Source organism: Notolepis coatsorum (assembly GCF_963971535.1).
Source record: "Notolepis coatsorum genome assembly, chromosome: 1".
Taxonomy (NCBI): domain Eukaryota; kingdom Metazoa; phylum Chordata; class Actinopteri; order Aulopiformes; family Paralepididae; genus Notolepis; species Notolepis coatsorum.
The window spans coordinates 321,823,261-321,835,825 of NC_140165.1; the positions used below are offsets into that span (position 1 = coordinate 321,823,261).

A 12,565-nucleotide genomic window follows, 5' to 3' on the forward strand; every position below is an offset into this window, starting at 1 on the left:
AAATAAGCTATCACTGAATCTGAAAAAAACTAAATTTATGATTTTTGGCAAACAAAAACTAGATGAAAATATAGTACTGACCATAGATGGAGCTGATATAGAGAGAGTTAGTGAATTTCGTTTTCTTGGTGTGATTATGGATGATAAATTAACATGGAAATCGCACATAGCACACGTTAAAAAAATGGTATAAATGATTATTTGTGTAAATTAGGTTGTACGCCGACCATTAAGAAAATACATGTTAGTTTAGGAATAAGGGGCAGGTAACAATAAGATTTATTCTTCTTCCTGCTCCTTTTGTCCATGGAATGGCTATTTATGATTTTTTTTTAATGAAGAAACTATGATTGTATTATTCCATGTGGCAAATAAAAACTCTGAACTGAACTGAACTGAACTGAAGGTCAGTGAATACCACGATCACAACACCAGAGGGAGCTCCACAAATCATGTAAAACCCAGATTCGGCTCAAACAAGGGACTAAACACGTTTCGCAATTATGCCACATCAATGTGGAATGCCCTACCCACAGCTGTAAAGGAATGTGAATCCCTACCCACATTCAAAACCGCTCTTAAAGAGCACCTACGGGAGGCTGCAATTCGAAACTGGCCACCGTAAATGCCCAAAACCCCCACCACCTCCTAATAGACAGTCTCCTCCCCACCGCATGTATATATTCCCTCCCCGCCGTATGTATATTTCCCTCCCACCCACCCACCCCCTCCTAATGTACAGTCCCCTCCCCATCATATGTATATACTCTGTCAGGATCTAGGGGTAACAGTACTGTATATTTGAATACCGTTATGTCACAAATGTATCAGTACTAAATACCTATATGTCCCTATGCCATAAATGTCATGTATGTTGTGTATGTCATAAATGTCTATATGAATTGAAAATGGGGGACCCTGATGGAAACAAGACAAAAGTATTTCTCTGGTCTGCATCCCCTTAACAATTGTGTGTATTGAGCCGTACTGTATTGTACCCATTCTGCAATCTGTTAAATAAAGTTTTCATTCATTCATTCATTCATTCACAACCTTCACCAGAGTGCCATGGTGAACATATAGAATGTTATTCCTTATATTATATACTGTTGACATTATCTTACTACAACAACCATAATGTGCTCTAGTGCTAATGGCCGTATTCACTTAGTAATCCCACATCTATATTGATTTATCCAAGAACTATAGTCACACAATATTCATAGAAAACTTTTAAACCCTTTGTTTTTTATGTATACATCATTAGATCAGCAAGCTTTTCCGACGTGCCTATGTTCAGACAATAGATTAGTATCATTTGTATCTTCCCTGTTGCACATGAAGGGCACACACATGGTAATTAAAGGAACAAACAATGAACTGAATTCTATTTGTTCTTTAATTATCTGTGGTCTTAAGCAACACACCCAGTCCAAAAGAACCTACCAAAATACAATCTGACCCATTCCAGCTGTGCTTTTCAAAACCCAAATGGTCCAATATCTACGGTCTGCCAGTGTCTGTGTGCGTCCCGAGTCCTCCGCGCCGCGCGTCACACCTGTGTTGCTGTGCCTCAGGTGACCTACAGGGTGATCCAGGTGTCGGACGGTCAGCTGGAGGGTCAGGCGGATGGAGCGGCGGTCAGCCTGGTCACTGGATTCCCTGCAGCAACGACGCAGGCCGTCACTCAGGTGAGAGAATAACTGACTCCATCGGTCAGTGTTACGCCCCCCTGTGGTCAGTGGAAGGGCGCAACATAAGGAAACAGACATGGCGGGCGAGGGTGCAGCGACACAGGAAACGGATTATAAAATAATAATGTTTATTTACATAAAAAGGCAACACAGGGCTCAAGGAGGACTATCAGTGGCACCAAATGAAATACAAAAATAAATGACGGCACAAAATCCCGGAGCTCTGCCACCAGCTCTACACACAACAAGGAAGAGACAGAGCCGAACACAAAGGGGACTATATTATAAAGGGTGGGGGGTGCTTGATTGTTGATTTGGTACAGGTGGTGATGATGATGAGGACTGAAACCATGGGTGCATCTGAGGAAAGGACACCTAAATATTAAAGGCAACCAACTTGTGTCTAACCACGCCCAACTTGCGTCTAGCCACGCCCCCGCGGCCTCCACTCTGCCGCGGAGCTCATTATATGCCAGTAACCGCCCCTTATTCAGTATCCAGAAATAGCTCAATTGGCAAAGCTGCATGGCTGTGGATCCTACGGCTCGTTGCTCGCTAGTTCGATTCCCTTCAATTTTTTTTTTTTTTTTTTTTTTTACGTGCATTCGCATTCTTTCACCGTTAAGTTTAGGCATAACTTTAAGCATTGTTTCGGAGTTGGTTAAGGTTAGGCATTGTTTCGGAGTTGCTTAAGGTTAGAAGGGTTAAGTTTAGGCGCTGTTAAGGAGCTGGTTAAGGTTAGAGTTTGACTTAGAGAATGGCAATAGACAGCCTATTTCCGCGTTGCCGCTCTCTCGCGCTGCCGTGGTCACATGGGCGTATTGGCCAATCAGAGAAACGCTAAACACAAGTTGGTTGCCTAAAATATTCACAAGTAGAAACAGAAGAGGGAGACAGAAACAACACAAGACAGAACCAAACAAGATATGCCTACATACAGTGCACAGCATACATAAACCCCATAATGTAACAGTAGACCAGTTATAGAAGAGAATAACTGACCCCATCAGTCACAGCTGTGCAACCAGGACAGGTCCAGAGGAGAGACACTGTGGCTTAAGTTTCATTTATACTCGGATATATATATATATATATATATATATATATATATATATATTATATATATATATATATATATATATATCAGATAGTGTCGTCTGGTACCTCCTGGTTAGACGTGATAGTTGGTCATCTTGGTTTTGGTCTTCAGCTCAGACTGATGCTTCTGGACCGTCGAGGGGAATTCCTCTCCTGTGTGTTTTGCACACACATGACAACTGGCCTTATATGGTGTTTCCTGGGGGGGGGTTGGGAGGGACGGTGAATGAATGAGTGGATGTGCTGCCAGCCGCGCGCATTCGATTTGAGAGCAGCTGTGAACAGTGTTCATACGAGCCTCCTGAGCACCACCTGGGGGGTGGACTGCAGTGAATCCGACGTTGATATCTCGCACGCACTTTTCTGAAGAGATATTTAAGAGAAAAGTGTGAAATGCACGTCTCTGTTCTTTGTTCTCATCGCTGATAGCTGTGCACATTGCAGACAGCCGAGGGACACACTGGACGATCGTAGATGGTAGGGCTGTCCCCGACTAAGGATTTGGAGGGTAGACTATGATTGGCCAAAATTTGCCGTTAGTCGAATAATAATAAATAAAGTATAATATGAAGAAAAAAAACTTAAATTTTTTAATTTATTTTTATTTTGTATCATTCCATTTGGGCTGTGGGGGGTGCTTAATGTCTGAAGGAGTCGACTGAAGGCTTCTTGTCCTCTGTGGGTGGGGGGGGGGTGCTTAATGTCTGAAGGAGTCGACTGAAGGCTTCTTGTCCTCTGCAAAAGCATGCAATTGGTCCACTGATGGATACATCTTGATATGTGTCTAGTGTGTTCATTAGATGGTGAAATCCTCTTTCAGTGCCTCTGTGCCCGTTTTCGTAGGCAGTTGACCTCTGGTATGCGTGCCATTAGCGTTAGCCACGCTTCTAGGCCTCTTGTCTTTTGGAAAGAATGATACAAATTTTTTTTATAAATATATATATATTTTTTTGTATTCGACTAAGAGGTTGGCTAGTCGACTACGGCTCCTTTCGACCGATTAGTCGAATAATAGGGGTCAGCCCTAGTAGATGGTAGTAAATTATATTTTTTAATCATGCTGTATTTTGTGGCTATGTTTGTTCACATTGGTATTGTTTGTAAAAATAGACATATATTCCAATTTACAACATATATATAAGTACGGTTTGGGACTTTTAAGCGCTGAATAACTGTGTCTGGGGCTGCAGGCCGTCTTCTCTCAGGCAGAGGGTCTGGAGGGCGACGGCTCGGAGACGCACTACACCTACTACCCTGCGACCATCGCCGACGCCACCACCGCCACCATGGTCACCACGGTGCAGGCCTCCGACGCACTGCTGGGCCAGCCCACTCCGACAGGTGAGCGGGAGCGCACGGGTTATTCTGTTTTAAAATCAGTCCAATCAGTGCAACGAGGACCGGTCCAGAGGAGAGACACTGGGGCTTACGTTTAATTTATACTTGAACGTGGAGAGACATCATGGCTACGTCTTGCAGGCTGTGGGGCTGTGGTTGTCTGAGACATTTAGCCAGTTTTAACCTTTAACCCTCTGGTTCTGTTGTGAGGATCAGGCATGAAACGTACAGTCTCGAGATCTCGGTCACAGCGCCCCCCCGAGAGACTCCAGGGCCCCGTTCCTCGTACCTGGCTAACTGAGTTAGCCGGATCATCTTCAGGATAACTTGACATAAGTCAGCCTTTTCGGATTCCACGAAGCAAGTTTGGCTAAATCCCTATAGCAACACATCCATCAATTTGAACCTGCTCCAGCGCCGGCTTACTTAAGTTAGCTGGATACGCTGGCCCCTCCCTCGGAGAAAAATAAATGGCAGCTCCCTTCCTCAGAGATCCCATTATACCATTCTGAATAATGTTTTTGTGCTTAGCAGCCGTGAGATTATTTCCAGAATGTATTGATTTCATAGAATGAAATAGGCCTATAATTAAAAACAATTAAAATACATTAAACTGAGTGCGGTCAGGTGGCGTAGCGGAGATTGCGTTCGTCACCAACCCCGGAGACGCTAGGATTCGCCTGTTCGAATCCAGCTCACAGCTCCGGGGTTGTCACCAGCTTGGCTGGCCGTTCACACTAATACAATTGGCTGTATTAGAGGGTGGGAGAAGCTGGCGGGGTGGGTCCGGGTCGTTGTAAACAGAGACTCCTACAGTTCAGTCGGGGGGCCTGCTCAGCGCGGATAGGATCTAAGGGAGGTAGTGTGATCCTTCCACACGTTACACCCTCTCAGGCCCCGTTTAGACGGAAACGCTAGCAGGTGAATCCGCAAAAATATTTTTTCGGATGTGCCTTTCGTTTATACGGAAACGGCGTTTTTACGGGGTGAAATCGCAAAAAAGTGAGACTACCTTCCAGGGTGGAATTCCTAGAAACGCAAAAGCTTTGCGCTCTCGTCTAAACTGTAAAACCGTATAAATCTGTTAAAACGATGACGAAAGGGTTGTCACGGCTCTGGTCGCGCGTACTGCTTACGTCACAGGTAGCAGGTATGCGCCAGTAGCCGAGACGTAAACAAAGCAAGTATGTCTGACTATTATCAACGGAGATCACCTGAAGGCTACATTGGCAGTACTTTTAACCCTTTCACTGCCACACGACAGAAGGTTAACCCTTTACTATCACACAACCGGCTGTCGTGTGGCAGTGAAAGGGTTAAATACACAAGAATCTGTCCCGCGGCGTGAGTGGACCCACTGTCTGTGAGTGACTCTGCTTTGCTCCAATCACATTCCCCATCCACAGTCTGCGAATCAGAGGCAGAGTAGGGCGGGTCTTCACAGCACGTCATGTGACATATGCGCCAATCGTGTGACAGCGGGGCTCCGTCGTCTGCACGGAGAATTCCACCCCAAAACGCTCGTCTAAACGTAAAATTAAAAGTGAAACCGCAAGATGACTTTTGCGGTTTCTGTTCACAAAACGCTCGTCTAAACGTAGCCTCAGTGAGAATCCGCGCTGCCAGGTGAAAAGAAGCGGTTGATTGGCTAGACGTGTGTCGGAGGAAGCACGTGATAGCCTCCACTCTCCCAGACCGACTGTGGGGGGTAAGTGCGCAGCGACCAGGAGGGGGATTGGGAATTGGCATAACGACTAACATTGGGATGGGAGAAAAACAGAGGAAAAAGGAGGGGGGAAAAAGATCAATAAAAAAAAATAAAAACATTAAACTGGTAAAATAAATGCTTTTGAAGGGCGGCTGGGTGGCGCAGCGGACAGTGCGCTCGTCACCAACGCAAGAGACACCGGGTTCGACTACGGCTGTCGGCGTTGCCTCCGGCTTGGGCCGGCCATCATACTAACTCATTGGCAGAGTTAGCGGGTGGAAGTCGATGGGTGGTAATCTGGACATTGTGGACAGCGACTCCTACAGGTCGGTTGGGGGACGCCTGCACAGCAGAGACAGGGAGTGGCGGGGGCAGCGTGAGCCTCCCACACGTTACACCTCGCCAATGAGAGTCCACGCTGGCAGGTGAAAAGATGCGACAGGCTGCCTCCACATGTATCGGAGGGGACATGTGATGCAAGGCTTCTATCCTCCCTACAACCGACCAGTGGGGGGCATATGCGAGCAACGTTCAAGACAGGGGAGGGGAGAATTGGCACGGCTAAATTGGAATGGGAGGAAAAATAGAAAAAGGGAGGAGAAAAAGTGGATTAAAAAAAAATTATTTTGAAATGTAAAATAATAGATCTAAAATTCTGATAATGAATCATAGTCAGCCTATCGACTTCCTACATAATGCACGTCACACCTGTTTGAGCTGCGGGATGAGGCGCGCTTGTTTCTGACAGAGAATGCGTGCCCGCTTGCTGCCCACCTCCGATGCCGACTGGAACTGGATTTATATGTTTCCAGAGCTTTGATGAATTTATGGAGGAAAATGAACACAGTGAAGATGTCTATAACTCACCTCCAAGCCCTTCTTGAACGGTTTAAAAAGTATTTCCCAGAGGAAATCAAGCGACAAACCTTAAAAACAGTGTTTCAGTCCACGCCGCTGGCTGAGATATCAGTTAAGAGGGAATACGCACAGCTATCCGCCATTTGGATCTACCTACCTATGTGAAAAAACATTCTCTGCACCGACTTATATAAAAAATACAGATCAGATCACGTCTGAATGTGGAGGATGATCTCTGAGTCGCTGTCTCCTAAATTAAACCCAGACTGGACTTAACAAACAAGCCTAGTGCCCATCCATCTCAATGGGTGAGTTGAACATTATAGCCTTCTAAATGAAACGCGCTATATGTATTCATTTTATGGTTGTTGGATTATTGTTGTTATTTTCTGTAGTTATTGTGCGCGTTAAAACCCTCCAATGCTTATTAGTGTGTGTGCGTGCGAACATTTGCATGTTTCAACAACCTCCTATAATAGTGGGGGTCGCGGCTCTCTGACACCGTTATTTCGGGGGTCGCGGCCTGAAAACTTTGGGAACCATGTATTTATATAGTACATGATACCTAAGCGCATACAGTACATATATCCTCATAAGTATCTATTCATTCGTATCAATTAGATACTCTTTGGGCTTGTTTTTATCTACTTATTCTGAAAGAGTTGAAATAATAATTTTTGCTACCAAGATCTCATTCGATGATTCATTCCATTAAGCCTACTGCCAGCAGGCACATTTAAAGAAATATAATCTGATTGATTGGGGTAATGAGGCACTTAAAAGTAGCCTATAGATATGCATTTAACTTGTCTGCGATATTTTCCCGTTAGAAAATCATGGTTTCGGTGATCGACACCTCCCCCTTTTGAACTAAGGCGGGCACGCGCAATTATATTGATTACTGAAGTCTGGTTAGAAATAACGATAGTTTGAGCGTGAATCAGCCTTTGAGAAACCGAGATAGCCTGACATCAATCATCGGGTTAATTTAAGCTGGCTAATAGGACATTTGATCGGCTTAGTTGAACCAGATACGAGGAACAGGGCCCAGACTAGGGATGTCTCGATCACGTTTTTTTGCTCCCGATCCGATCCCGATCATGTGATTTTCAGTATCTACCGATACCGATCTTTCCCGATCCGATCAACAAAAAAAAAGAACGGCAGACCAGCCACAAACTCCGACCCAAACGCATTTCCTTTGATTTAATTATACATCAAATGATTTATGTCAAGGATTGCAATGCCTCGCTTGAATGAAGTTAACTTTTCACCTGGATAACGTCAACATTCAGGGTGAATGTAATGTGAGAAATTGGGATTAAAAAAAAAAGAAAATTAAATTATTTGGGTCTGAGAGTTTGGCTGGTCTGCCGTTCTGCAGCTGGATACTATTGGTTTGTTTTGGCAAAATTCTTCTGCTCTGTGTGACAATAAATAAATGAATGATGATATGCAATTTAAAACCAAAACTAAGGCCTCAGTATGAGTTTAAGACGTGAACATGGTCATGTTTGTTGAATAAAAAAGATATTCAGATTTTTTTTTTTTTTTTTTTTCGATCCCGATCTTCGGAAAATCACGTGATCGGCCCCGATCACGTGATCGGATCGGGACATCCCTAGCCCAGACCTCTAGTGACCCGCTGTTTACTTCCTCAAATATCTATTACTATTACTACTGCTACATTACTTCCTCAAATATCTATTGCTATTACTACAGTACTGCTACATTACTTCCTCAAATATCTCTCCCAACTCTCGTTGACTTGGGCCTATTACTACTACTATTACTACTACTACTATTACTATCACTACTAAAAACCCACCTTTTTACCCTTGCCTTCAAACCTTGAACTCCTTTCTCTCTCACCTTTTATATAATTTACATTTTTTATTTTCATTTTCTCATTAAATTTTTCTAGTTTATTTTGCTCTGTAAAGTGTCTTTGAGCATTCGGAAAATAATACAGAATTGATGTATTATTATTATTACTACTATTACTATTACTACTACTACTATTACTACTATTACTACTACTATTACTATCACTATTATTACTATTACTACTACTACTACTATTACTACTACTATTACTAGTTACTACTACTATTACTGTCACTACTACGACTACTACTATTACTATTACTACTACTATTGCTACTACCATTACTACTACTATTAATACTACTATGACTATTACTACAGTTGAGAATAGTTGAGGAAACTGTGTCTGCAGTTCTGGAAACAGAAAACATTGCTAAGTGTCACGTCTGACTATCAGACGTTCTATAACAGTAATCCATCTGTGAGGAAAGGAGAGCCATCACAGGAGACAGACCACTTCAGAGCTCACTTTAGATCTCAGCGCCTCTGGCCCATAAAGATCTGTGATTAACATTCTAACAGTAAGTTATTCATCAGGTAAAGATCTGTGATTAACATTCTAACAGTAAGTTATTCATCAGGTAAAGATCTGTGATTCAAGATTCAAGATTCAAGATTCAATCGTTTTATTTCAAACCACAGTGTTAGTTTGGCTACATTTACCATTGTCCGGCAAAACAACATTTGAAAATAAATGAAATGGGAAAAGAGGAACCCCCCCCCCCCCCCCCCCCAAAAGTTTAAAAATAAAACAGCCAAAACTATACACTGTTTGAAAAGGAGATGGAAGAAGCAAAGCTTATATGTTTCCATCCCCCATCAATAACTATATACTTCAGCAAGTATGACACGATTACCAATACCTGTTCAACGTTAGAGCGCTGAAACAAAAATCATTTCTGATAAATGAACTCATAGTAAAACATGGTGTACATTGTATGTTTTTAGTAGAGACATGGCTAGACAATATCACTGGTGTAGCAACACTGATTGAGACCTGCCCTTCCAATTTTAAATTCTATCAATCAAACAGACAGAGTGGGAGGGGAGGAGGAATAGCAGCAATCATCTCCACTCAATTTGTGTGCAATGATATTGACCTGGGAACATTTTTATCATTTGAATACCTTGCTATTGTATTGAAAACAGAAATGCCAGTAATATGTGTGACATTGTATCGACCACCAAGGTACTCGCCACTCTTCATACAGGAATTTTCAGAACTCATATCGATCTGCATTACCAGGTATGATAGAATCATTCTTAATGGAGATCTAAATATTCATATCAACAAAAAGGATGACCCCAGGGGTTGTGAGTTTCTGAACCTACTGGACAGTTTTGGACTGATGCAACATGTTCACGAGGCCACCCACCAACATGGCAACACTCTGGACCTACTAATAACAACAGGGCTAAACATTGAGAATATATCAGTAAAACAAATTCCAATTTCTGACCATTATTGTGTGTTCTATGGTACAAGCCTAATATTACATAAGACCAGAAGCGAATTCCTAGTTCACAGAAGGCTTCTGGACGCTAGAGCTGAAGCAAAATTCTCTAGTATGATGAAATCATATGACCAATGCAGTGAATCCTCCTTAAATCAGCAAGTGCAAAACTTCCACAGCACCTTGTCAACTGTGTTAGATACTGTTGCCCCTCTAAAGGTTAAAAAGGTAAAAACTGATAGAATCTCTCCATGGCTAAATAAAACCAATGTTAAAGATAACAAGAGAAAATGTAGGATAGCCGAGCGAAAATGGAGGAAACTCAAACTCACAGCTCACTTTAATTTATACAAAGACGCCATGGGCGCATACAATAAGGCAATACAACTTGCGAGAAAGGAATATTTTTCCAAAATGATCTCAGAAAATATGGGTAACTCCAGGGTACTTTTTTCCACCATTGACCGGCTGATTAACATACCACCCCCCCATATACCGCAGCAATCAGCCACAAAATGTGAAGAGTTCGCAGTTTTCTTTAATGAAAAAATATCATTGATTAGAGCAAGCATTACCTCTGATATAGATCTGGCTGTGAGTGAAAACCCACCTGAGATAACTATGGGGGAATTCACATGTATTACATTACCTGACCTCTGTAAGATTGTCTCTGAGTGTAATTCCGCCACCTCCTGCCTCGATCCTATACCAACAGCATTTCTCAAGCGGGTGTTTGATAGTGTCTCAAATCATGTCCTTGAAATCATAAATATGTCTCTTCAAACAGGCACTTTTCCAGATGCATTTAAAACAGCTGTAGTAAAACCACTACTAAAGAAAACAAACTTAGATGTAAACGAACTAAAAAGCTATAGGCCAATATCGAACCTTCCATTTATCAGCAAGATATTAGAAAAGATAGTCTCAGTACAAATAAACTCCTTTCTCAAAGATAATAACATCATGGAGGAACTACAATCAGGTTTCAGAACAAATCACAGCACTGAAACTGCCCTTACCAAAATAGTTAGCGACCTCAGGCTAAACTCCGATGCTGGCAAAGTCTCAATTCTTGTCCTATTGGACCTTAGTGCAGTGTTCGATACGATTGACCATAATATCTTGATCAGTCGTCTAGAAAGACTGGTTGGCTTTTCCGATCATGTACTAAATTGGCTCATAACATACATTAAGGGGAGAAGGTTCTATGTTAAGCTTGGAGACAATGTATCCGAGGAACATGACAGCAATTTTGGAGTCGCACAAGGAAGCTGCCTTGGTCCATTACTCTTCTCACTATATATGCTGCCCCTCGGGGACATCATTCGAGACCACAATGTATGCTTCCATAGTTATGCTGATGATACACAACTATATATCTCCGCAGAACCAAATAACACTACAGCCATACAGTCCATTACAAATTGTCTGTTAGCAATAAACAAGTGGATGAACAATAACTTCCTAAAATTAAACGAAAGCAAGACCGAAATCCTATTGATCGGCCCAAAAGCGAAAAGGGAAGTGCTTTGTAAAAACCTGGGGAGTCTGTCATCCTATGTAAAGACTGAGGTTACAAGCCTAGGTGTCATCTTGGACTCAGACCTGACCTTTAAGTCTCATATAAATAAGGCCATGAAAACGTCATTCTTCCACCTAAGAAACATAGCGAAAGTAAGACCTTTCGTAAATAAAAAGGATGCAGAGAAACTTATTCATGCTTTTGTATCAAGTCGGCTTGACTATTGTAATGCACTGTTCACTGGTCTTCCCAAAGCAACCATTGGGAAGCTTCAGCTTATCCAAAACTCTGCAGCTCGATTACTAACTCATACAAGGAGAAGAGAACATATCACTCCAGTCCTGGCCACTCTGCACTGGCTTCCAATAACTCATAGAATTGATTTTAAGGTCCTTTTCCTAACATATAAAGCTCTTAATGAGCAAGGCCCAAAATACATAGCAAATTCCCTAGTTAGTTATCTGCCCTCAAGAACGCTACAGTCATCCACTACAGGTTTACTAGACACGCCCAGAAACCAAAAAAGGATAGGAAGTATGGCATTTGCCAACTATGCCCTAAAACTATGGAACACACTACCAACACACATCAGAAACGCCAGCTCTATACACATTTTTAAAGGAAAATTAAAAACGTACCTATACAGTCTAGCTTACAAATAGTTATGGCTTGGAAAAACCTGATGGATCCATGAGGCTAGGATAAGCCTTGTGGACCCAACTTTTTAGATGAAGGAACGGGTACATAGGAGACACGCCTCCAGTTTTTCAAAAGTTTTTGACACGCCTCAGCTTCTGAGCTGAAGGCGTGTTTTTGCGGACCTCCCAAACTTTCAAACTTTTTAGATGAAGGAATGGGTACAATAGGAGACACGCCTCCAGTTTTTCAAACGTTTTTGACACGCCTCAGCTTCTGAGCTGAAGGCGTGTTTTTGCGGACCTCCCAAACTTTCAAACTTTTTAGATGAAGGAATGGGTACAATAGGAGACACGCCTCCAGTTTTTCA

At 42.4% G+C, this 12,565-nt stretch overlaps 1 protein-coding gene across 1 annotated transcript in view; it reads left to right on the plus strand.

Annotated features, from left to right (window-relative positions):
* The window catches only part of LOC311226661 (upstream stimulatory factor 1-like), a gene marked incomplete at its 5' end in the record, with an annotated part of 61,134 nt that overhangs the window by 33,175 nt on the left and 15,394 nt on the right, over nucleotides 1-12,565 (plus strand). Inside the window, 2 exons of the mRNA XM_084312077.1 lie at nucleotides 1,578-1,691; nucleotides 3,983-4,133. Coding sequence (XP_084168203.1) covers nucleotides 1,578-1,691; nucleotides 3,983-4,133 — 265 coding nt within the window. The remainder of the gene's footprint in view (nucleotides 1-1,577; nucleotides 1,692-3,982; nucleotides 4,134-12,565) is intronic.